The sequence below is a fragment of the Tetrahymena thermophila genome (genome assembly GCF_000189635.1).
Source record: "Tetrahymena thermophila SB210 genomic scaffold scf_8254813, whole genome shotgun sequence".
Lineage (NCBI taxonomy): Eukaryota > Ciliophora > Oligohymenophorea > Hymenostomatida > Tetrahymenidae > Tetrahymena > Tetrahymena thermophila.
This window is the reverse complement of record NW_002476569.1, coordinates 100,194-126,406: the sequence shown is the minus strand read 5'-3', so window position 1 is coordinate 126,406 and position 26,213 is coordinate 100,194. Positions and strand designations below refer to the sequence as shown.

The 26,213-nt window shown below is 23.6% G+C and overlaps 6 protein-coding genes across 6 annotated transcripts; 3 read left to right on the top strand and 3 right to left on the bottom strand. All coding sequences in view use genetic code 6, as the record gives it.

Moving 5' to 3' along the window:
* Positions 1–134: 134 nt before the first annotated feature.
* Positions 135–6,480, bottom strand: TTHERM_00361520 (kinase domain protein; the record flags this gene model as incomplete). Its single annotated transcript, XM_001007362.2, has 22 exons — positions 135–210; positions 293–382; positions 492–581; positions 691–780; positions 890–979; positions 1,089–1,178; positions 1,288–1,377; positions 1,487–1,576; positions 1,686–1,775; positions 1,885–1,974; positions 2,080–2,126; positions 2,184–2,474; positions 2,550–2,609; positions 2,658–2,746; positions 2,820–3,014; positions 3,100–3,457; positions 3,520–3,627; positions 3,686–3,961; positions 4,022–4,078; positions 4,137–4,198; positions 4,640–4,834; positions 6,024–6,480. 22 exons carry the CDS (start codon positions 6,478–6,480, stop codon positions 135–137), a joined length of 3,081 nt encoding a protein of 1,026 aa, XP_001007362.2.
* Positions 6,481–7,432: 952 nt separating this feature from the next.
* TTHERM_00361510 (DnaJ domain protein) lies at positions 7,433–8,431 on the bottom strand (the record flags this gene model as incomplete). The annotated part of the gene is made up of 1 exon (XM_001007361.1): positions 7,433–8,431. One exon carries the CDS (start codon positions 8,429–8,431, stop codon positions 7,433–7,435), a length of 999 nt encoding a protein of 332 aa, XP_001007361.1.
* An 808-nt stretch (positions 8,432–9,239) lies between these two features.
* Positions 9,240–10,327, bottom strand: TTHERM_00361500 (3-oxo-5-alpha-steroid 4-dehydrogenase). Its single transcript, XM_001007360.2, has one exon. The coding sequence runs from the start codon at positions 10,293–10,295 to the stop codon at positions 9,450–9,452; it is 846 nt and encodes a 281-aa protein (XP_001007360.2). The 5' UTR covers positions 10,296–10,327; the 3' UTR covers positions 9,240–9,449.
* A 1,371-nt stretch (positions 10,328–11,698) lies between these two features.
* TTHERM_00361490 (transmembrane protein, putative) lies at positions 11,699–14,581 on the top strand (the record flags this gene model as incomplete). Its single annotated transcript, XM_001007359.3, has 4 exons — positions 11,699–12,202; positions 13,152–13,622; positions 13,862–13,897; positions 14,120–14,581. The coding sequence occupies 4 exons, from the start codon at positions 11,699–11,701 to the stop codon at positions 14,579–14,581; spliced, it is 1,473 nt and encodes a 490-aa protein (XP_001007359.2).
* A 1,920-nt stretch (positions 14,582–16,501) lies between these two features.
* On the top strand, positions 16,502–20,932 carry TTHERM_00361460 (fatty-acid amide hydrolase; the record flags this gene model as incomplete). Its single annotated transcript, XM_001007356.2, has 6 exons — positions 16,502–17,015; positions 17,299–17,592; positions 17,770–17,870; positions 19,187–19,559; positions 20,185–20,517; positions 20,703–20,932. The coding sequence occupies 6 exons, from the start codon at positions 16,502–16,504 to the stop codon at positions 20,930–20,932; spliced, it is 1,845 nt and encodes a 614-aa protein (XP_001007356.2).
* Positions 20,933–22,658: 1,726 nt separating this feature from the next.
* Positions 22,659–26,144, top strand: TTHERM_00361450 (fatty-acid amide hydrolase; the record flags this gene model as incomplete). Its single annotated transcript, XM_001007355.2, has 6 exons — positions 22,659–23,169; positions 23,402–23,695; positions 23,918–24,018; positions 24,462–24,834; positions 24,900–25,235; positions 25,918–26,144. 6 exons carry the CDS (start codon positions 22,659–22,661, stop codon positions 26,142–26,144), a joined length of 1,842 nt encoding a protein of 613 aa, XP_001007355.2.
* Positions 26,145–26,213: the final 69 nt, after the last annotated feature.

Sequence of the window (26,213 nt, the reverse complement as noted above, 5' to 3'; positions counted from 1 at the left end):
AATCTTAATTCAATTAACTAAACATAAAATTATTCAAAATAAAAGAACCGTGTAAAAAAATATCTTAGCATAAACTTTAAATATTATTTTACAAATTATCTATTTTCTATTAATCTATCAAAAGCTACTCAATTTCAATGTTTAACTTTTAAATAAATATCTTTTGGTAAAAGATTCATAAACTAAACATCCCCATTTATTTAATTACTCCTATTTATTTTAATATTATTTATTACTTTTTATATATTATTATTCCTTGAGCTTTTAATTTTTATATTCAAATATAAAATACCTTAAATCAATCCTTAAATCTTAAAGAGTAGGACATTTAGCTATTTCGGAAGCAACTGCTTTCGCCCCATCTGAACCTATTCTATTCCACCTAATTAAAATGAACAAAAATACTTAATTAATTAAATATTGTTTGTTATTCTTTGATTTCTTTAATTATTTATTTAAACTATAAATTGAGAAAATGTGTAAAAAATTACTAGAGGTCAAGGCTTAAAGTGGAGAGAGTAGGACATTTAGCTATTTCGGAAGCAACTGCTTTCGCCCCATCTGGACCTATACTATTTTTCCTAATTAAAATGAACAAAAATACTTAATTAATTAAATATTGTTTGTTATTCTTTGATTTCTTTAATTATTTATTTAAACTATAAATTGAGAAAATGTGTAAAAAATTACCCAAGGTAAAGGCTTAAACTGGAGAGAGTAGGACATTTAGCTATTTCGGAAGCAAATACTTTCGCCCCATATGAGCCTATACTATTATCCCTAATTAAAATGAACAAAAATACTTAATTAATTAAATATTGTTTGTTATTCTTTGATTTCTTTAGTTATTTATTTAAACTATAAATTGAGAAAATGTGTAAAAAATTACCCAAGGTCAAGGCTTAAAGTGGAGAGAGTAGGACATTTAGCTATTTCGGAAGCAATTGCTTTCACCCCATCTGAGCCTATTTTGTTTTTACTAATTAAAATGAATAAAAATACTTAATTAATTAAATATTGTTTGTTATTCTTTGATTTCTTTAATTATTTATTTAAACTATAAATTGAGAAAATGTTTAAAAAATTACTAGAGGTAAAGGCTTAAAGTGGAGAGAGTAGGACATTTAGCTATTTCGGAAGCAACTGCTTTCGCCCCATCTGAGCCTATGTTGTTAGACCTAATTAAAATGAACAAAAATACTTAATTAATTAAATATTGTTTGTTATTCTTTGATTTCTTTAATTATTTATTTAAACTATAAATTGAGAAAATGTGTAAAAAATTACCCAAGGTCAAGGCTTAAAGTGGAGAGAGTAGGACATTTAGCTATTTCGGAAGCAATTGCTTTCGCCACATCTGAGCCTATACTATTACCCCTAATTAAAATGAACAAAAATACTTAATTAATTAAATATTGTTTGTTATTATTTGATTTCTTTAATTATTTATTTAAACTATAAATTGAGAAAATGTGTAAAAAATTACGAGATTTTAAGGCTTAAAGTGGAGAGAGTAGGACATTTAGCTATTACGGAAGCAACTGCTTTCGCCCCATCTGAGCCTATGTTGTTAGACCTAATTAAAATGAACAAAAATACTTAATTAATTAAATATTGTTTGTTATTCTTTGATTTCTTTAATTATTTATTTAAACTATAAATTGAGAAAATGTGTAAAAAATTACCTAAGGTCAAGGCTTAAAGTGGAAAGAGTAGGACATTTAGCTATTTCGGAAGCAACTGCTTTCGCCCCATCTGAGCCTATGTTGTTGTTACTTAATTAAAATGAACAAAATACTTAATTAATTAAATATTGTTTGTTATTATTTGATTTCTTTAATTATTTATTTAAACTATAAATTGAGAAAATGTGTAAAAAATTACTAGAGGTAAAGGCTTAAAGTAGAGAGAGTAGGACATTTAGCTATTTCGGAAGCGATTTTTCTAGCATCACCTTTAAGTAATTTTTAATTTCTTGTTTAATAAATAATTTAAAAATATTAAAACCAAAATAATAAAAAAAATGAATTTAAAAAGTATTGAGGATTAAATAAATTGAATAGAATAATTAAAATTTACTTGTTATCAAGAGAAAGTATTTTCAAATATTTAAGATCTGAAGTGACCTGAGTTTAAAAAGAATGAATGAATAATAAAAGAGTTAAAATTGAATGAAAAATTACAGTTGAAATTTGAGAAAAAATTTGAGAATAATAATAATATCCATGTTTTTAAAAGTTAAGGAGTATCTAAGATAAGGGTTTCCTTTACTTTGGTTGAAATACAACAGTTTGTAGTAGGATGTCATAAATCTAACTCTTTCTGTTTATTAATTCTTCTTTTACATTAAAATTTTATTCAAAAGGTATTTTGAATCCAAAAAAGTAATCTTGTGCTTTTTTTAAAATAACAGGTTCTAGTTTCTCAAAATTATCTAATAGAGCAAGACAAACTCCAACTGAGAATATTTCACACTACAAATAAAGAAAGAAATAATTAAATGAATTGTAAGTAGATTAAAGTTAAATGTTTTATTGAAAATATATTACCTCAAAAGTGTAAAAAATGTTTTAGAAAAATTCTGGTGCTATATACCCTAATGTGCCACTCTTTTTTTAAATTAAGTTATAAATTTATTTTTAATCTAAAAAATTTACAATTCCTTATACTGGAAAGTAGTCTTTAACTAATTCATCATCTCTATAATACAATTCATAAGGCACCTTTCTAGATTAATCAAAATCGGCTAATTTAAAATGAATTGAGAATTATAAATATTTATTTATAGAAATGAAAACTAAATTAGTAAAATAAAATACTTAATTTAATTGTAGGAACATCAGATTAACTTTCAATATAGAGAATGTTATCTAATTTGATATCTCTGTGAACAATTCCATTATAATTTAGATAATTTACAACATCAATAATCTATACAGCAATTTGCATTTTTTGATTATCAGTAAGCACAATATTTTCTTTTTGAAGTCTTGTCAAATACTATTTTAAGTTACCTTTAAATAATAAATTATAAATTAAAATTTCACATAATCAAAACAAAATGAGTGATAATAAGTTTATTTATTTTTTAAGTATTACCAGAACATTTCTCTATCTCATAAACTACAAAATCATCTTTTTTATTGACTGACAAGTAGAAATATCCATAAAACTTAATGACAAGAGGCATTTAGCAATCTCTCATGATTCCAACTTCTTGAACAACTTCATGCTTAGATTGAACTTATTGAATCTTTAAAACTGTTTTAATTCCTAAAGTTTTGTTAAAAGTTCCAAGGACCAAACCTTTCGCACCTACAGAAATGAATTCAAAATTGCTATCATATTTAGGAATACTCTAAAGTAACTTTAGAATAGTTTCAAATTCTTATGCCTTAAAAGGTTTTTACTGAAGCACATCAAACATTTAGATTAAATTTTTGAAATGTTTTTGATTCTATTCATTTTAAAATTATAAATATGAATTAAAAATATCCTTATATTAAATTATTGATTTACTTTGGATGATTAAGAGAGTTCTAAGATTTCACTCTTCATTTTCTATTACTTTTCTATAATAGTTTTTTGAATTTAGCTTAGTTGCTCTGATTTCTACTACAATTAAGACTAAAATTACATTTATAAATTTTTTCATAAATTAAGTGACCAAAATAAAAATATTTACTCTGTTAATTACAGAAGAAAGTTCAACTGCTAAGTATTTTTAGTTTTCTTATATGAACTGAATGAGTAAATCTATGGCCTATTTTCGATTTTCTACAGAGTAATTTAGACATTAGTTAGCTATCTTATAGATATATGATTGTCTGTCAATCTAATAATTAGGGAAAATCTTAGCAAATTTAATTTCTAGTTTATCTTCATTTGTAGTGTCATTAAAGTTAAAAGTTGACATATTATCTAACTCTAACAAAACTAGTCCTAATGAGAAAATGTCTGACTATAATTTTTTTTTTAAATAAAATATTTTTGTTTAAATTATTTATAATATTTAATATACCCCTTTTTTGTAAATGCCTTTTTCTACTTCTGGAGCAAAATAAGCTTAAGTTCCTTTCTTTTAGTATTTTATTAGACTAAAGTTAAATTAAATGTTTATTGTAAGTTTAAGTTACAATTTTAGAAACTGTAATTATGGATTTATTGTTCTTAAGAGCAGAAGCAAAAGACAAATCACCTAATTTTTATTTTATATTCAAAATAAATTAAATTTATTAAGTTGAATTATTTAAACATTTTTTATCTTCTATTTATTTATATATTTTTTTCAATTTGGATGAAATAATTTAGGTAAACGCTATAAAAAGTCTTAATTTTTTTTAATTAAAATACAATTCGCTTGAATTATAGTTTAGATAAAAGATGCTTAGATTATCAAAAGTATTTAATTCGTGTTTAAAAATGATGAGTTTTCAATTTATTTTAGTTATTTAAAAGATTTAAAATTGAATATTAATAATTAGAAGATTTAATAACTAATAAACTAATTTATTTAATCTGATTCTCTTTAATTATTAAAAATCATTTCATTTTATTTTAAGGTTCAAATAAAAAAATCAAAGAAATCATTAAAATAGAAGAATTAATTGTTGGTTTATTTATTTATTTTTTTGATTACATATCTTGACAGTAGGAATTTCCTTCTCATCTAATGAAAGAAGAAAATTTGATGGTTTGATATCCCTATGAAGTAAATCAAATCTGTGAAGATAGGCTATAGAATCAAGCATTTAAATTGTCATAACTTCTTTCTATTGTTAGCATGGGTAAGATTTTTTTAATCTGCATTGAGTGAAGAAATTTTCCAAATTTGCTATTTTTGATAAAATAAAATGAAATTGGTAGAAATTTTAGTTACCCTTTCTATAAAAAAATATTTTGATTAACATCTAATGAGTAGATTTAGGTGTGGTTTGATATATTGGAAGATTGTTATTTTTTTTAAAATTAATTAAAATAATATATGTGATGACTCAATAATTTTTAAGAGAATTGATTAAAATGAAAGTAACTATTATAAAATTTTGGAAATTTTTAAAAAATATATTAATGCAAGTTAAATGCATAAAAATTTGAGAAAATTTATCAATTAAATGATACCAAAAATTTGTTAAAGTTTTGATAAAAACTATAAAAATATAGAATAAAAAAATTAACTTAAAATCATAAAAATTATTTAATGGAATATCGCTATCTGTACCTGTCTACATAGTTGGCATATTTTTATTTCATGACTAGCAGTATTTTAAGCTTTTAAATAATATTTTTTTTAGAAGGCGAAGTCTAATCCTTTTATAAATTTAAGGTTGTAAAAAAGTGAAAATAACTGCTTAGTTTATTCCTTTCTCAAAACTTTTAATTTTTTGTATCATTAAATTTATGTAATTGAATAAAGATTTTACAAAAAAAGATTTAATCAAATAATAGATTAAAAAGAAAAATGATTGATTTGTTTAATAAAAATTGTTCCATAAATTTATTAGTTTTAAAAATAAAAAAAAATAAATATTGAAAATAATAAAAAATGAATACCTAATGAATGAATTCTTAGAGTCTAAGGCTAATAAAGTGAATAAATAAAAGGAATATCAAAGTAAATTTGATTAAAATTTTTTATTAATAAAATATGAGAAATCAAGCAATATGAATGATATAAATATTAATTATTTTGATAAATAAATGGAACAATCAATTATTATTAAAATATACCAATCAATCAATATTCACTTCTATTAAAATGGTGAAATAAGAAAATGGAAAAATCAAATTATCAAAGAAAGATATAAGAAGTCTCAAGTTTTTTAATTAGAATATTGTATTAACTCTCTTTGTTTTAAATTAATTTTGATTAAAATGATCAAAATCAAAAGAAAATCTTCAAATAAAGTCTTATCAAAATCAAAATCAACAAAAAGCAGCAAAATTAAAGCGTTGCTTTACTAAATCTACTCTTAAAGTTCGATGCAACTCTTAAAACAATAATAGTGGAGAAAATTATTTACTTTAACAGAACTCTTGCTCAACAACAAAGAACAGATTTTTTTGGTTTTTTTGTTATTTGATACTCTTTTGAACATTTTTTTTTCCTTCTTCTTCTTCATCATTACTGCTATCTTCATCTGAACTTTCTTCTTCAGTTAAAAAGAAACAATTAAATACCTAAACGATGTACTTACAGTTAGAAAATTATCTAAGCAGTCTATATTCTTCTTCAATCTCCTTCATACCATTTATTTCGTTATCATTGCATTCAGTCACTTTGAGAGCTACGATTTAACCTGTCTTTTTGTTGGTTGATTTTAGCACAAATGAAAACGCACCATTTCCTGAATAGGAGAAGTCAGTGTAATGCTTTTGTTAAACCTTCATTAAATCGAAAAACTTCTTAATACTGATTTTTTAAGAGCGACAATTAACCACTAGGTTAGCTATTTCTTTCTTTGTTTACTTAACACTCATTATCTTATTGACAACCTAAACTTTTTTAGAGCTTTTATCAAACTTTATCTAATTTTTTTACTTGCTTTGCTAAATACAGCTTTTTTTCTTAATAAAAGATTTGCTTCAATATACTAATTCCTCTTCTTTATAACGTTCTTATTTTAGTTTGCCAAATAATAAATACAGCCTTAAGTTGATCAGAAAAATTAAATCAAATATATTAAAGCCTTTAATAAATATTTTTTTAAAATATTAAAATGAAATCCCATTTTCATGCCAATTAATTTCCATTATAATTTTGTTGTTATGAAACATGTTTTTAAAATTTACATATTATTTATGATTTAAAGGTTTTTAATCTAAAAAAGCATTATTATTATAATTTCTTATTAAAGTAGAAAATTATAAAATTAAAAATTAAATTATTTACTAAGTTGGTGTTTAATTTATTATATATTCTAAAAGAAACAGTATATTCAATGTTACTATTTATCAATTAAGCACTCAAAACAAAATAAGAATATTTTAAATTTCATGTTAAGGGAGGAAGTTCTTTTTGTTTTAAAATTTGGAATGATTATAAATTAATAGTTACATATTATTTAAAAAGCTAAAAACACATAAAAAATACACTTTTTTAATACTATTTATTGTATGATATTAGTTTAAATAAATAGATTAATTTAAGATAAATTAATTTTAAATTAATTAATGCATAATTTGCGAATGCATTTTTAAGAGCAAAGATTTGATGATTAATAAATGATGATTTGTTATATATATTGTTGTTTAATATAATTAGTTTTGATAAAATTTATCCTTGTATAAATTAGTAATAAATATATTTACATGAATTTCCTTTATCTTATTTTATTCGATTATTATATAATTTTAATTGTCATTTTATTTTATATACATTTATTTTATTTTTAGTTTGTTCTTTTAGCAGTTTGTTCATTAATTGATTCAGTCAGTCATCTTTCTATAGAGATTCTTCAATGTACTTTTTTTTTTCTTGCTATCTTTTAAGTTCGCTAACACTACTGTTAATAATATTCTTTCTTTGGTCTTTAGAGATACTTCCTCTAGATAATATATCTGCAATTTTATTTAAGTTATTGGTATTTAAGGACATATCTTTTGGTTTATTAGCTTCTTTCGTTTTAACTTCGATTAAATTGATCATTTCTTTACGCTCTTTCTCTTTTAGTAGAAATTTAACTTTTAAGTGAGTTTAAATTTAGAGCTCTTCGTTTTCATTATCAGAACTATCGCTGTTGTTTTGAGTTGAGTTTTCTTTGGCAGCATTTTCTGCAGCAGTTGCTGTCAAAAATTCTATAACCGCCCTTCTTTTTGAGTCTAAGATTGTTATATGTTTTATTGGTCCATATTATCTAAATTGCATGTTAAGTATTTTTTCATTATATTAAACTTTATCTTTCTTGCTCCACTTAACTTTAATTGAGTTAATTTTTGAATGAAACTCTTGATTACTTAGCTCCTACCTTATTTTTTCTTCTTTTTATTACTGTCTTTGCTTTTCTTCTTCTTATCTTTCTTATTCCCTCTCTTTCTATTTTTCATGTCTTTTGAGTAGGTCTTTCATTTATTATTTCTTTCTCTCTTCTTCTTGTTCCTTAAATTCTTATTCCCTCTTCAGCAAGTCATCATAAAACTTTCTTTGCGTAGTATTCATTTCATCTACTCTTTTTTGCTAGTCGAAAGTTGTTTATTTAATCTCTTCTAATTATTTCATTTATTCCGGATCACTAAGCAATTTATAAGCTAATTATATCTTATGAAATCTCTCTTAAGCATCATCACTAGAGTTTTTATCAGGGTGATACTTTAAAGCCATAGCCTTATAAGCTGATTTAATGTCTTTCTTGCTATGATGCTTTTTATCATCTAGCTCTAATAAATGATAAGGATTTCCTAATTCCTTTAATTTCTGCTTGAGCTACTCCATTATAAAACTATATTTATGATACTCTTTTTTATATAAAATTGCAAATTTGATAAAAACTAAATTAGACGCAAAATAATTAATTATTATTCATTGATTGTATAAAATTTTTATTAAATAACATTTAGAAAGAGTCTACTATTTATAATAAACAAACAAAAACTAATCCTTATTTATTTACTTACTAAAATTACATTGTAAAATACTCCAAACAAAAATGAATAAAAACTAAATTAAAAGCTTATTAAATTATTTAGCAAGTATTGAACCTTCAAATAAAAAATTTGTTCAATCATAAAAAAGGATTAAGAATAAAAATGTATTAAAGTCATTTTGTCTCTTTCATTTTATTTATAAATTAAATTATCTAATAAAGCAATAAAAAAGGCCAAAGCATTTTCTATTTTATTTTTTTTAAATAGTTAAAAGAAAGTGTTAATTTTTGGAATAATCTTTAAAATTTGTATTTATTTTATAATTATTTATAATTTTTAATATATAATTTACAATACTGGATTTGTAAATAAATTAATGAGAGAAATAAAAATAAATATAAAATCTTTTTCAAGAATGAATTAATCAATCAAAGTTTTTGTTTAAATTCAAAATGATTTTTGGAATCGATTAAATTATATAATTATTTTTAAATTAAAATCCTTTTTTTTTGTGTGTAAAATATTCAAAATTTGAAATAAATAATAACCTCAATAAATATATTAACAACAACAAATTTTAATCATCTAAATATTTTAAGTATTATTTTATAATTTTCAAAGTATTTATTTTAAACTGATTTCTAAATATTATTTTTAATTGATTAAGCTTGGTAAATTAGAAAAATATTACAAATTATTTGGTTTCTTTAAACAAAAATAAACAGTTTTAAATGTTTAATAGATTTAAATTTTTGTTTTAAAATAGAAAACTGATATTATTTTTTAATATTTTTGAAGTAATTTTAAATAGATATTAAGTTAGCTTTAACATATTTAAATATATTTTTGGTTTTTATAGCAATTTTTCAATAGGCTTTGAAAAAGTCTTTAGTTATGTAGATTACACCACCAATTATAATGTAAAATATAGATGAGTATAAACTACTATCAGGAAATACTTTAGGTAATAAAATCCAACTGTGTTTCTTATATGTGTTCCAATCTGGCTTCCTGATGAAAGAAAACTCTTTGCAAGAAATATTTACTAGAAAGACTGTACTCCAAATAAAGAATAGGATATAATATGACAAGTTAGAATTAGAAAGTATAGCAAACGAGAGATATAAAAGCATTTCACCTAAATAATTAGGATTTCTGCAGCAGTAAAAAGCTCCACTTTTTATGGTTTTATTATTTGTATCCTTAGGCTTGTATTTTAGTTCATAGAACTTTTAGCAATCAGAAACCATCATAAGAGTAACCCCAAAAATAAACAAAAAGCTGCATAGTAAAATTCTATTGATATTGTAATTATTTTCGATGTTAAGAGATATCATTTGATGCGGGATTATTAAATAAAGACTTAAAATTCCAACACCGCCAATAGCAGATAACAAAGTCATTTCCTTTTCAAATTAAGGATCAGGGAAAATAAACGACTTACACACCCATAACAATCCATATGAGCCATGCAAATTCAAATAAATATATGATTATAATTAGAAATTCTAATAGATGTACATCAAAAAAATTATATATAAAATTATTGTTCCTTTGAACCAATTCGCAAGAGTTTTTGCTTTAATTATTTTTCTCGTCTCAAAAAGATCATAATAAATGTAATTTCTAAGTTCATCTAGCAGCAAGCCATAGTCATTAATGCTTTTAGCCTCAAATAGTTTTTTAAGAAATCGTTTGATAAATGAAATCATTATTTAATCAACTCTATCAGATTTTAAATATTATCAAAACTAAAAATAAATATATCTTAATAATCAATCATTCATTATTTAATTAAATAAATAAATAAATAATTCATTCATTTTTTTTTATTTTTATAAAAAGTTAAAAATGTAAAAACAGATACAAAAACAATTAGCAAGCATGTTATTAAATGAAAAAAAACTACTGATTTTATAATAAATTATTAAATCTCAATAAAATAAATCTAAATATTATTTTTTCATTTGCTTTTATTTAATAGCAACATTAAAATATTTAGAAAAATTGAAATTAAAATTTTAAAGGCTGCTTTGGTTAATAGTGAATAAAAAAATATTATTTTATCTGGTTTTATATTAAAATAAAATTTTAAATTTTACAAGAATTCATTTTTTCATTGAATTATTAAATTAAAAAAAATATTTTAATAATGAATGAATTAATTAAGTAGAATATTTACAACTTAAAGACATTTGTTTGTAAATGGAGTGTAATTTAATATGAATTCATTAAACATAAAATCAATAAATAAATGAATTATATATTGAAAAGAGCAAATCTTTTAAATTCAATTTAGATAATTGAAAAATGTTTGAAAAAGATATGTTTTTTATTGAAGAATGTATCTTTTGTTTGAAATGGATTCATTCTAAATTGAAATTTGACCAAGAACAATAAAGATAAAAGCTAATTAAAATAAAGAAATGAGTGTGTATGTATGTATGTAAATTGAAGAGAGAAAAGAAAAATAAATAAATAAATTAATTAAATAAATAGATTAGGAATGATTTGCTTAGAAAAAGAAGAGAAATGAAATGAATAGATTTTGATGATAATAAATAATTAGAAATAAATAAATATTAATCTGACAAAGATAGTGCTTTTATTTTTCAAGCAATATGAAGGCAATAAATGAATATTTGCTTGTATTGAGTGAAAGAAAAGCAAAGAAATGTGAAGTGAATTTGAATACATAAGCATGGAGTCCATTGATATTAGAATGGAATTTAGAGAAATTGCATTATGAGAGAAGATGAGACTACGAATAAATGAAAAATGAATGAGATTGATAATGTTTAACAAAGAGGAAGGAAAAAGATTAATAAATAATAAAATAAATATAAAAAGGAAAAATAAAAAAGGGTAAAGAAGATTAATTCAAAGAAGAAAACAAAAAGGTATAGAGTTATTGCATTACTTTAAAACTTAGTATATATAAGAAGATAGAAATACAAGGGAAAGGGACTCTCTTTAAATAAATAAAAAATTTCAAAAATGACAAAATTAGTTGGGGCAATGTCAAATGACATGCTCAACCATTCCCTAGGATCAACTAGAAAATAGCACATGTTTAAATTAAGAAGTAATATATTCCATATTATTAAAATAGGCAATGCTTTCCAAGGTCACTAGACGCTTTTTGAATTACAATCAAATCTACTGTTTTGCTTCTCAACATGGAGCTGAACATCATAAATTAACCGCTTCTGATGAAGCTTATTTGAATGAAGTTCGTTAGAGATACGTAACTCCCGACATGGAAAAGTGGGCTTATTTGGATTACAAGAAGCATCCCTCTACTACTTTGAGCCATTACGACCACAAGTCCAAGGATTACGTTGAATCCGAAAGAGATGATTACAATGCTGATGTTGCAACTAATTCCCACAACAAGCTCATCGATGACTTCAAGAGAAACTTATAAATGCAAAGAAAGGTTCACGACATCTTACAAAAGATGGATAGACCTTACTTAAGAGGAGTTCCTGGTGTTACCAAGAATATTTCTGCTGGTTTACAAGACTACTCAGCTCCTGTCTCTAAGAAGAGCTAATCTGATCCCAACGATTTCTACAGAGATGCCTACAGAAACGAAAACAGATGGATCGACCAATCCGTAATTTTTACTATTTAATATCTAATTATATCTAGATAAAACTATCATAGTAGAATCTTGCCTTCAAGTCATACAAAATGCTCCTATAACTGACTATCATCAGAAATACTTTCCATATCTATCTATTGAAATTAATTGTTTCACCCAAAATAGCTAATAAAATCAATAAATCCACTAAAAATCTTTCACTAATCAGCTCATATCGAATAGCTAAATAACTAACTAACAAATAACAAATAAAATGTTATGAACGAATCTTTATCAGCATTAATGTATTTAAAAGACCTTTCAAATTATCAGATGCAATTTATATTTTAAACGAAGTTATTTATCCTGTTAGGATAAATTATTCATATTTCATGCAAAATTCGATTTAATAAGTAAATAAATAAATAAATGAATGAATATCTTGGTTGCTAGATACTAATAATACATACTTTAACTAAAATATCCAATTAGTGTAAAATTTTGCTAGTCGTTAATCATAGTTCTTAAATAGGGATCTGCTAGTTTTTAATTGCAAAAAACCAGCTTTTTTTAATAGCAAAGCAAATAATATCTTAAAGGATCTTGAAGAGAATATCTTTTAATAATTAGATAAATCAATCAATCAGTTTAAATAGATAGAAATAAAATTTGATGCAGCAAAATTGAGTTTGAATAAGCAAAATAAATTCGTTTGAAAAGAATATTGTTAATTATAAAAAGCAACTGACAAAAATTCATTTAGATTGTAGTATTTCTTTATAAAAAGCAATTAGAATAAATAAATTTGAGCTTTAAAAGAGTGGTTGGAAAGCAATTTGGAATTTTATTGAAATAAATATAAGATGATAGTTATTTAAGTGTTTTTTGATAAGGCATTAAGGATAAAGATTCTATTTAGGATGATTAAATACATATTTTTTTTTAATTTGTTATAATATCGATTTTATTTATTAATAAATAGGTTTTCACTCCTAAAACTTCTAAAATGACCCACTACGATGTTGAATGGCCCAAGGAATTGGCTTCCAGACCTGTCACCAAGAAGTTCCACCACGACAAGGGTTATAAATATGATGTTACCACTCCCTATGACTAAAGATACAACTACGTTGCTGATAGATTAGGTCACCCTGAAATCTTAGGTAACCCCTTCGAACGTTTAATGAGATTAGAAGGTGATATCTATCACCCCAACTACTTGGACCAACCCTTCGTTAAGGTTCCCAATGCCAATCCCAACGCCTCCTTAAACTTCGAAGAAGGTGAAGTTTTATATGAAAACACCAGATTACTTGAATGGGCCAAGTTCTGGAACTACTCCGTTGTTGTTGGTTATTTATGGTGTGCTTACTTCGTTCCCTACAATATTTTCTTCAAGACTCACATGCCTCTTGAACATGCTTACGATAACCTTTTCTTCCCTTACTTCTAAGTAAAATTCATCTTCATTTGCTTTACAAAGATATTTTTAAATGGATTTACAGAAGCTATAAAAAAATTGAATTCACAAATTCATTTCAGCTTTAAATTGAAAAAAAAAATTTTTTATTTAAAAACATTTTTGATAAAACCCTTTATGAATTATCTAATAATAATTCAATTAATTGATGATAAATTTTATAATTTCTTTAAAAATATTTTATATTAATATTTAAATTTGTATGAAAATAGCACACTCACTTCTTATGGGACAACAATGCTCTCCATGTAATTATTAAGATTTATTAAAATAGCATATCTGAGGTCTTTAGTTAATGAAAGCAGATTGAAATGAAAATAATGAATATAAATGATTTGATTATTTTTTAATATGATTTCATTATATTTACAGTTAGTTTTATCATGATTTTTCTCTGCTTTCTTAATAAATGGATTTTAGATAATAAAATTAGATGAAATGAAAGTAATTATTGTTTTTGTTAATAATAGATTCCTACCGTCGGTGGTGTCGCCATCTATGCTACTTACATCGCTTTGAGCTACATTAATAACATCTGGAAGGACTACGTCGTCAGAGCTCAATTCTCTAAGGATAAAGAATTGCTCTTCGTCACTAGAGTTTCTCCTTTCGGTACTACTGAAGAAGAAGTTTACGAAGTTGCTCATTTGGAACATTTACCTCCCTCTGTTAGATCTGGTGTCAAGGACTTAAGCGCCCAAGATGCTGACGGCTTAGTTGATGTTACTTGCATGAGCTCTCAAAGATCTTTAGTTTTCTACAAGGGTGATTAATACTGGAATCCCAAGGTTTACAACGACTTCATTAACCAAACCAGCAACTTATGGACTAGAAACTACACTGGATACAATAGATTAGAAGTTTAAAACTCCGTTGAATAGGTTAAAATCGGCTTCTCTCATTCTTCTCAACCCAAGCTTGAAAAGAAGTGAGAAAAATATAAAAATAATTTCATAAATTTATCTTCACAGTTAAACTCTGAAAATGATAATTTTAATTAGAAATTCTTGGTAAATTAAAGAATTTCAAATTATTATTTTCATTAGTGATAAAAATGCGTAATAATAATAATAAATTTAGAAATATTATCGTTATTTTATTACTTGTAATCCATCAGTTAGTTAGTTAGTTAATTTATTAACTCAACATTCATTCATTAATTAACTCATCAATCAATCACTCAATCAATTCTATTTCTCCTAAATATTTATCTAACCAATTGCTATTTATTTAATTCGATATTCATGTTAGTTTGCATCGTTTTACCTTCTACTCTCTCTTTTTTTACTGCTTTTATTTTCATTCTTTTTAAATAACTCAGATTGATAAATCTCAATAAAATTAAAATCAAATTTTTATTCAAATTCATCTATTTTCTATCTAAAAACTATCTAATTTTTATATACTATTTTTAATAACCTAATTAATTAATAAATAACATTGCAAACAAAAACTTTATTCAGTTTTTAGTTATTTTCCAAACATATATTTTTTTCTTTCTTAGAAAATCAAAGGCTTTTATTATGCTTTCCACACAAAAATAATTTTATAATCACATAAAATAAATAGAAAATTTAAAACCAATTAAGAACATATTGGTTTAAATCATAGTTATAAAAAAACAACATAGAAGTAAATAACTAAAAGATATAATTCTTTATAACTATAAAAAAGTGATAAAAATAGAACTTTTTTTCAACTGAAACAAATTATTTAACTTAACTTTATAAATTTTATAAGATTTATTGAAATAATAAAATTATATTTTATTTGGTAATCTTAATTGCATCTTTAATTTATTTCACTCATAGAAAATAAATACAAAAAAGCATAATTATCTCTATTCCTATGTATATTATTTTCATTTAAATGAATTAAACCTTTTTTATTATTGAAATTTAAATAAAAAGGAGGTGATGACTAAATTTTTATAGGAGATTATTGAATAAATTATTCAACAATTTATTATTAAGAAATTTCTTTGATGATATTTATGAAATTGTAATATGTTCTCTTGAGCTTCATTGCTTGTGAATATTTATTTATTTACTTTTTAAAAAGTTTTGCTAGCTCAATAACATTGATTTGTAGATGAATAAATTTATATATTTATTTGTTATTGAAATAAGCAGGATTTTGAATTTTATTTTTAGAAAGAAAATTAGATTTTTCACGCAGTTTTTGTAATTATTGATAAGCATGATGCTTCTCTTTTCTTGTTAATTAAAAAATTTAAATCTATAAAAAATTTAAAAAGCAAAATAGTTACAGTCAATCCCCCAAAATAATCATGATTTATTTAAAATAAATATTAATCTAAAGTATTCCAAATACAAAACAGACTCAATTCTGAGCTCCAAATTTTAAATATCTGATTAAGGCTTCCTGCTCACAAAATTGTTTAAACTTCTAAGCAAATTTGCAACGATTTTCTTGCGTTATATTTAAAAATACAAATATAAAATCACTTTTATCGTCAACGGGAGAGAAATTACGTCTAATATGCTCATTCAAAATTATTAATCCAAGTTAAGAAAAAAACAATTGCAATTTTTCTATTTTTGCATTTTGATTTTGATTTTGTTTTCTTTCGATTTGATTTGATTTGTTTGATCTGTATTTTTTTTGTTATGCTGATTATAAAACTTATAATCAGACAGATGCAAAAAAGCTTTATAAAACAGAAATAGCTCAGTAAATAATTGGTAGAAATCACTTGTATGTATCTCTATCTATTCTTTGTATTATAAAGTTATTATTAAATTTATAAAAGTAATTTCTAATAAAAATTCACATTTCGTCAAACAAACAAAAGAAAAAAAGTAATATAATTATTCTAATTTCGTAATTTCATGTCCTTAGTCTAAAATCATACATCGCTTTTTCCAAGCTTCTCAACCTCTTCTTTGAGTTTGAGAAAAGTTGTTGGCATCTGCGCTCTATGCTACGGTGTTTCTTAAGGAGTTTCCTGGCTCATGAGCTTAAAAAGGAAGAGAATAGCCTAAAAAATCCACAACGATTCCTTAGAATTCAGAAAAAATCACAAAGCTAAGATTATGTCAACTAAAATAGGTTCTACTAACTTATCTAAAGAAAAGATTGAAGAAATCCTCAATGCTTCCGTGGTTTAATTGAAGGAAATGCTCAAAAACAACGAAGTAACATGCGAAGATTTGGTCAATATATTCACTGAAAGAGCAATAACTATTGGAATCGATTTAGAATTGCTTACTGATGTTAATTACTAAGAAGCTATTACTCTTGCTAAACAATACGATCAGATGATTAAAGAAAACCCCTCTATTGTTGATAAAAAACCTCTTTTTGGTATTCCCATATCCATAAAGGACTGCATAGACTAAAAAGGTAATATTTAAATTTATGTTTTTCAATAATTAGTCTTTTAATTTCTACCTTTCATAGATTTAAAATAATCCCCATTTTAAATTTGATTAAATATTGCTATTTTTTGATTATTTTTCAGCTTATAAAAACACATATACTTTAATAGCATCTCTTTTCTCAAATTGCAAAGTTTTAAAATTATTTTTCTAAATTTCTAATTAGATAATTAGAATAAATTAAAAAATTATTGAAATAACTTACTCAAAAATGAAAAAAAACATTAAATAATAATTTAAATATTTAGGTTTTCCTTCTTCTATTGGAGTATATAACAGAGTCCATGCAATAAAAGACAAGGAAGGACTAATTATGCATCTCATAAGAGAATCAGGTGCTATTCCTTTTATAAGAACTAATGTCCCACAATTTGCTTTTTCCTATGAAAGCTAGAATAAACTTTATGGAAAGGTGAAAAACCCTTGGGATGTAAAGAAAATGTCAGGTGGTTCATCTGGAGGTGAAGCAGCTGCTATAGCTGCAAGAGTATCCCCTATAGGACTAGGCACTGATATTGCTGGTTCAATCAGAACTCCTTCAGGTAAAAAATATTTCTACACAATCATAACCAGTTTTTTTTGTTGAAAGCTAAAGAAGAGTATTTAAATTTTTAAATTGTAATGAAACAGATTAATTTGGGCCAGCCATCCAAGCTTATTTTTTAATTTATTAATTTTTTTTTTTTACTTACTTATTTATATTTAATTAAATGAAAAAGGAATGACAGGCATTTATGGATTCAAACCTACTTCAGGAAGAATACCAATTCAAGGAGGAACATACTACTCGCCTATATTAGCAGGAAAGACCATCATTAGAGTAATTTAATTTAAAAAATAAAAAGGGTTTTAAATAAACTTATGAGTGTGAAGAATAGTTTTTTATTTATTTAGTTAATGAGTGAGCAGTAACAAGCAAACAAACAAACAAACAAACAAATAAAAAACAAAAATGAAAATCAAGAACTCATTTAAATTTGAATGAGTGTTTAAAAAATAGTTAAATGAATGAATAAAGAAAAATGAGTGTTTAGATTTTTTAATTTAGATAAGAAATCTGATCATGAATAAAAGAAAAGCTGGTTGAATTAAATTTTATCTAAGTATTTAGTTAATTAGTTAGTTAGATACCTTAACTTTTAATTACTTCAAGCTATTTAAATATTACTTTCATAATATAAGTCATGGATTTCTTGATAATTTAAATTATTAATGAAGGAAACAGTTTGTTTTATAAAAGCCTAGTAGCAGTAGCAGCATATTCAATCAATATTTGATTTACTTTAACAGCCAAGGATAATGAAAGTTTTTTTCATTCATTAAGTTTTAGAAGAGAAAATAGCTTCCTAGAAATTTTTTAATTTAAAGAATGGGAGAAAATGCATAGATTTTAAGAGGAAAATGAAATGAAAAATAAAGAAAAGTTAGTTCCAAAATGGATTGATTATCTTTAGATTTCTTTTAGATATTTTTTACATTTCAGCAGATAAGTAAAATGAATGCAGTGATCTTTAAAAAATAGAGATACTGCTTTTTCTATCAATCTATTTAAAAGTAGAAAGAAACATCAACTAAATAAATAAATATAAATGAACTAGGTTGAAATAGAAAAACAATTCGTTTGTATTTTGTGAATGAATAAATTTTTCTTATCAATACTGTTTTTTTTTAAATAATAATCTTACTCTTCCTCATGTGATTTGTGATTGATCCTCCCCATTCTTTCTTTCTTTGTTTCTTTGTTTCTTTGATTTTATTAAGCAAAAAGAAATTTTAATTGGAGATTGAAAATTTAATTAATAGAAAGGTTTTTGATCAATTATTAATAGTAATAAATAATTCAAAAGTAAGGAGAGAGATTCATTCATTCATTCAATTAATCATTGAATTTACTAATTTAATTCATTTCACTAAAAAAGAAAAAGAATATGAACTTCTAAATTTTTAGATGATGTGAATTACGACTTATCCGATAATTTCTATCATAAAATTTAAACAAATCAATTAATTGTCAATAAAACATAAGGAATCACTTCACACACAAAAAGCAAACACACAATTTTTAAATTATTTATTCATAACCGTTTTTGCTTTCTTTTCAGTTATTTTTATTCAAATTCCTTTTTATTTTAAAAGACTACTTCAGGCCCTATGGGAAAATCCGTTGAAGACCTTGTTTTGCTGATGAAAGCTGTTACTAATGTCGAATATATTCAAAACTTGCCTCCTTCACTCTAGGACATTTATGAAGTTATTAAACCTTTCGATGAAAAATCTTACAACGATCACAACACAAAGCTCAGAATCGGATACTATAAAACTTTGAGCTACTTCGATTCCACTTTATGTAACTAGAGAGCTGTTGAAGAAGCAGCTGAAGCATTGAGAAAAGCAGGTCACGAAGTTATTGAAATAGATTTCCCATTTGCCAAAGAACTTACTAAGCACTTTTATATACACTCTTCTTGCGATTAAATAGAAGGTTACTAAGAAATCATAGGAGACGAAGGTATTTATTAAATGCATCATTCTTTTATTTACCATTAAATTTCTTTCATCATATATTTCTATGCTTAAAAATGCAGCTTAAAATTAGCATTTTAAGTTAAGTCTTAAAAAATTGCTCAAACAAAATTTTACTCAATTAAATTAAAACGAAAGTTTCTCAATTTTCATTTTAATTAATTCTAAAAAAAACTAAAGAAATGGTCTTCCTTCGACCAATTTGAGCTTGCAAATATAATTTACATTTTTATGTTTTAATTAAAACAAGGATTTTTAAATATTTGTTAAAACCAGCAATTTATTTTTTCTTATTTAAAATAAAATATTTTCTGTTTAATTTTGAAAATAAAGTTTAAAAAATTTGAAGAATACTTTTTTAAACTGAAAATCTGTATTTAAACACAAATATTTTTTATAAAAAACTTGAATTTTTAATTCAAATTTCTGAAACCCTATTTGAGTTTTTCAAAAATAAATTTTCTTATTTAGCTAATTTTTGCCTTTCTACTGAAAGGGTTTTGTTATGAATAAAAAATTGGCAGAGTTAAATGAATTTAATGGAAGATTATGATTAAATTAAAAATTATTAGATGGAAAAAATTAACGAAATTTTTTAATTTAATGATTAGATTTTGGAGAAGAATTCACTAATGTAGTTAATTGTTCTAAATGGTCAAAAGTGAAGAGAGCAGGAATCTGTAAGTTACTTAGATTGTTAGGAGAAAATAGAGTTGCAGATACAGTTGAATGGGGCTACAAATTATCAGCACCTGAGTATTTGCGCAATTGTGACTCTATCTTGAAGTATCGTTAGAAAGTTATTTCATTCTTTTAAGAGCACAAGATTCAAGCTATAATTTCACCTTGTTTTTCTCACCCTGCTGTAGCTCATGACATGTTTAGAGAGTCAACAATCAATTCTATTTATAATTTGATTTGGAATGTAGTCAATTTCCCTTCAGGTAATCTATTGGATAAATTCATTCGACAATTTTTTGATGTGAAAGAAATATCTTTCATAAAATTCTTTGTTAATAAAAAATATTTCTTTTATAAATCCAATTTAAAAAATAAGCAAATAACTTACATTCATTCATTCATTCTTTTTTCAAAGCCCTTATTAATCTTATATTTATCAATCCATTAGGTGTCGTACCAGTGACTTAAGTCAGAAAAGATGAGTAGCATTACACCAATTCAAGAGTCAAGGATAAATTTTCTAAATTGCTAGACTCAAGAATGAGACAAAACACCGAGGGAATGCCTGTTGGCGTTCAAATAACTTGCTTACCTCACAGAGATGAGTTATGCTTAAACGTTATGAAACAACTAGACGACCAAATACAATTCTATTAAAATCACTCTTTCCCTATGTGAAAGAATTAAAAATTAAAAGAAAATATTTTTTTTAATAATTTGAAGAGAAAATAAATAAATAAATAAATGAATAAATGAATTACTATTATATTAAAAATAATTAAATAAACAAATGAATAGTAGAACTTCGCATTTAAAAATTAATGAAAAACCCAATTTTTAAGAAACAATTAAAATAAATCAATTAACCTCAAAATACAACATTTCACTTTTAAAAATAAAGATTTACTCTATATTAAAAATCACTATACTCATATACATACATAAATACTTACTACTTTCTATGAAAAATCTTCTAAAATTATCAACAACACTAACTACAAAGTGAAAACTTAGACTAAAAAATAAGTGCATAAATTAGCCTTTGAGCTTATTTTTTAAAAAGTTTCTTTACATAAATTGAAGCTACTCACAAAAAGAATAAAAAAACATATAGCCAATACTTAATGAAGAAACACATGCTGATAATCAAGAAGAAGAATATTATAAATAAAATTACTTAGTACTTTAATTATGATCTAAAAAATCATAAATAAATAAATAAACCAATCAATCAATTTTTATATTTAGAAGTTCTATATAAATATATCTTTTTACGTACTCTAAATTGCATATTGCATAAACAGAAATACTTTATATAAATAAATACATATATTCAACTTATAAATTCATTATTCACTTTTTTATACAAATAAATATTCAACCAATAAATTATTAATTCTTTTAATCAAATTAAAATTGAAAAATGTGCAAAATAAATCTTTATTATTCTAATTAACTTTTATTTATAATAAAAAAAGCTATGTTATTTTGATAAATAAAACAATCTTTAGTAAATACTGTCTATTTAATTAATGTTAATTATACCTAATAAAATGGTAACTACAAATCATAGCTTAATCAGATTGCATTCATATTTTAAACCTAATTTTCCAAAATGAAACTAAATATACTTCAATTTATTCTGATAACTACTGAATAGATCTGATATTTCTATTTATTAATCAAATAATTTTTTATTAGTAAACATGATTGTTTTCAATGGTTTATTTTTAGATATTTTTATCAAATAAATATCTATTAATTACTTAATTACTCCTTATTGTTTTTTATTACTATATTTTATATATTTTTTGTTTTAAAGATTATCATTTTTTATTTTTTAAGCATATTACTATTCATTATATTATTTTATTATTATTATTTTCTCTTTGTTTTTTATCATTTAATGAAGAAAAGTTTTAAATTATTATTAAATATTTGATATATTTAAGAGTTATTACATCAAATTCTATTTATAGCTTATATTTATTCATTTCTATTTATTGAGTTTTCAACATTTTTAATTATTTTTATGTTACAGTTGGTGTTTACTTGACTATTTGAAAGAGAGTTAATGTATTGGAATTAATTAAAAAGTAGTAAAAATTCACCATATCTTTCCTGATAAACTAAACTAAAAAGAAATATGTTTGGAAAATATGGTCATAAACTAATCTCTGAGTTGTATGAAACTAATTATTTTGATTAATGCTAATTTGAAAAAAGGAAATAAACGAAAATAATTAATTAGATAGATCTTTTTTGACGATTTATACTATTAAATGATCTAATAGAATTATTAAACAAACTCTAATTGATCACTAATAATTTTTAAATATACTAAATATCTTAAGTAATTAACTATCTTTTCAACATATTTAAGGAAAAGCGCATCATAACTAAAATGGAAACTCAATAAGAAACTATAATTCAGAAGATTCTCAATTTCAAATTCACAGTCAGACAAAGGCTGAGATATCATATAGTCATGTTCGGTATAGGAGCCATTATTAAGATCTTTAAGATGCTTAACAACTACAGAAAGCACAGAAAGATTCTTATCAAAATAAATTAATATAATTAAGCTAGATTAGCCAAAATCGCAGGTTTAAAAATAAATCTTCCTAACTTTTCTTAGGAAAAATTAGAATCAATCTTAAATGCCTCTGTTTCATAGCTCAAAGAGATGCTTAAGAAGAATGAGGTAACAAGTGAAGACTTAGTCAACATTTTTAGTCACAGATGTAGAGAAATCGGATTAAAAGAATACTATTGTATTACAGAGTTTGACTATGAAAGAGCAATTGAATTTGCAAAAGTTCTTGATTAAAAAAGACTAGAAGATCCAAATATTGTAGATTCATAGCCTCTTTATGGAGTTCCCGTTTCAATTAAGGATTTCTTCGATGTCAAAGGTAAAAAGCCATTTTAACTAAGAAAAATCGCAATAAATAGCTTAAAAGAAGAAAATAACCAAATTTTAAGCAAATCATTAAAAATTGCAATAAGAAAATGTAATTTAAAATGTGCAATAAATAAATCACATAAATAAAGTATGGAAAGATAATATAATTGCAATAAATACTTTATCCTTCATGTTTTGATTCTATTTTATTTAAACTTAATTATCAAATAATATTTAAATAGGAATATCTACTTCAATGGGTTGTGCCAATAGACTAGAAAGAATATAATAAGATGATGGTTTAACTGTTAAATTAATTAAAATTTCAGGCGGAATTCCTTTTGTCAAAACCAATGTTCCTTAATTAGGAATGAGTTTTGAAACAATTAATAGAATATATGGTAGAACATTGAATCCTTGGGATAAAACAAGATATCCAGGAGGTTCTTCTGGTGGCGAAGCAGTATGTGTAGCAACAAGATGTTCTCCTTTAGGAGTTGGCACTGATTTTGGTGGTTCAATAAGATCTCCCGCAAGTAAATAAAAAAGCTTAATTAATTATCTAAAAATAACCTAAAAAGATATCATTTAATTTTAATTAGGAGTTAACATAAATAAATAAATTAATAAATAAATATAAATGCCAAATTTTCTAACTTTTTAGAAATTATTTATTTCAAATATCTTAAAAATTCAAATTCTCTAACTCATTTTTTGTTTTTAATTGTTATTATAGAAATAATTTATTATTAAAATAGGTTTCAATGGCCTTTATGGGTTCAAGCCAACAAGTGGTAGAATACCTTTATAAGTATAATCTATGTATGCTCCTACCTAGCGTGGCGAAACAATAATTAAAGTAATAAAAATAAATCAATCAATCAATCAATATATCAATATATTAAATAATAAATGAATGAGTAATTAAATTAATAAATGAATGAATAAATTAAATATTTAATAATAAATGAATGAGTAAAGAAATTAATAAATGAATGAATGAATGAATAAATTAATTAGTTAATAAATGAATGAATAAATGAATAAATAAATAAATGAATGAATGAGTAAATAAATTAATATATGAATGAATGAGTAAAGAAATTAATAAATGAATGAACGAATAAATTAAATAGTTAATAAATGGATGAACGAATGAATAAATAAATCAATGAATGGACGAATAAATAAATAATTTTTTTGATAATTTTCCCAATATTTTTTTTTTTTTAAATAATTTTAAGAAAGAGTTTTAATGCTTTTAAAAAATTTTTAAGTTTATAATTTAATTTTGCAAAATAGACTTCAATTGGTCCAATCTGCAAAAACATGGATGACTGCATTTTGCTTATGGAAGCTCTTAACCATAAAGAATTGCTGAATATTAAGCTAAATGAAGGTTTATTGCATTAACTCTACGTTCCATTTGATAAAGAAATACTTTATGGAAAAAATCAACAAAAGCTAAAAATTGGTTTTTTGAAGACTCTTGATGAGTTTGATGCATCACTGGCTAACTAAAGAGCTGTTTAAATGACAGTAGATGGTCTCAGAGAATAAGGACATGAACTTGTAGAGATTCAAATCCCGAACATTGAAAGATTAATTTACATTTTTTATCAACTTTGCTCCATGGATGGCTTAAAAGGCTATGAACATCAACTTGGTGATGAAGGTTGATTACTTTTTATCAAAAATAATTTGAATTGTTTTTTCTTATTTCATTTTAATACCATTTAGATTATTTGGAAGTTTACAAGCTTATCACTATTCCTTTTTACTGTCCTGCAAAATTGAAGAAGCTGATTGAATTATTTTTAAAATTAACTGGCTAAAAAAGAAATTACAAAGCACTAAGCATTATGAAATAAGAAAATACTGCATAAGACTACCTAATAGTTTCTGATGAAGTTTAAACTTTGAAAAAGCAAGTGTTAAAATATCTTGAAGATCTAAACATACAAGCTATTATTATGCCTTGCTTTACTACTCCTGCATTAAAGCATAATACATCAGCTAAAATTGGTTTAGCCACATCTTATCTATACATTTGGAATGTACTTAATTTCCCAGCAGGTATTATTTTAACTTTATTTCTAAATAAAATTTAACATTAATATTCAACTAATCAAATTTAACTACCACTTTATTATTTATTTATTTTTAAGCTAACAAATTTAATTAGTAAAATTTTTTAGTCAATATTTAAAAAAAATATCTTTAAAATGAAAACTATTTAGTATATTCTATAAATAAATTATTTATTTAAAGAAAGTAAAAATATTGTTAAAAGTCTAATAAGTTTTTACTTGAATATGTTACTAAATATTAATCAAACAAATAATATAATAAATTTGAACGTGTACTTTTTAAATTATCAAAGGAATAATAACTAGCTAGTTAGTACCTTAGTTATTAAATCAATATGATAATTAGTTGCTAAGAAAACATTTAAATAACAATACCAATCAATAAACATAAATTAAACTAATATAAAATTTCTTAAGCGAATTAATAATATTAAAAATAATAATGAATTTACCATTATTACTGAAAACAAAAACCAAAAAAATAGGCTCTAAAGTACCATTTTTTTGTAATACATCTATTAAAAATTTTTTGAAAAAAGTTGATTTTTTTTGGTCTTATTAATGAGGATTTAGAGTGTGATAACAATAATAATTTTTTGAATATGTCAAATTTTAAATTGGCAGTAAAAAGTTGATTTAACATATTAATTAAATTTAAAATCTAAAAGGTGTTGTTCCTGTTACTGAAGTTAGAGATGATGAATAGCATTATAATAACACCAAAATCAAAGATAAAATGACTTCGGTTATTAATGAAGAAATGAAAGGATCTGCAAAACTACCTGTAAATGTTCAGATAGTTACTCTCCCTAATAAAGATGAACTATGCTTAAACTTAATGAAATAAATTGATGACAAATTTTAATTCTACAAAAATAGAAAATTACCTCTATGATTTTAATCAATAAAAAATATGTGAAAATCTAAATATTCCTTATAATAATTAATTAAGATTCAATTTTAT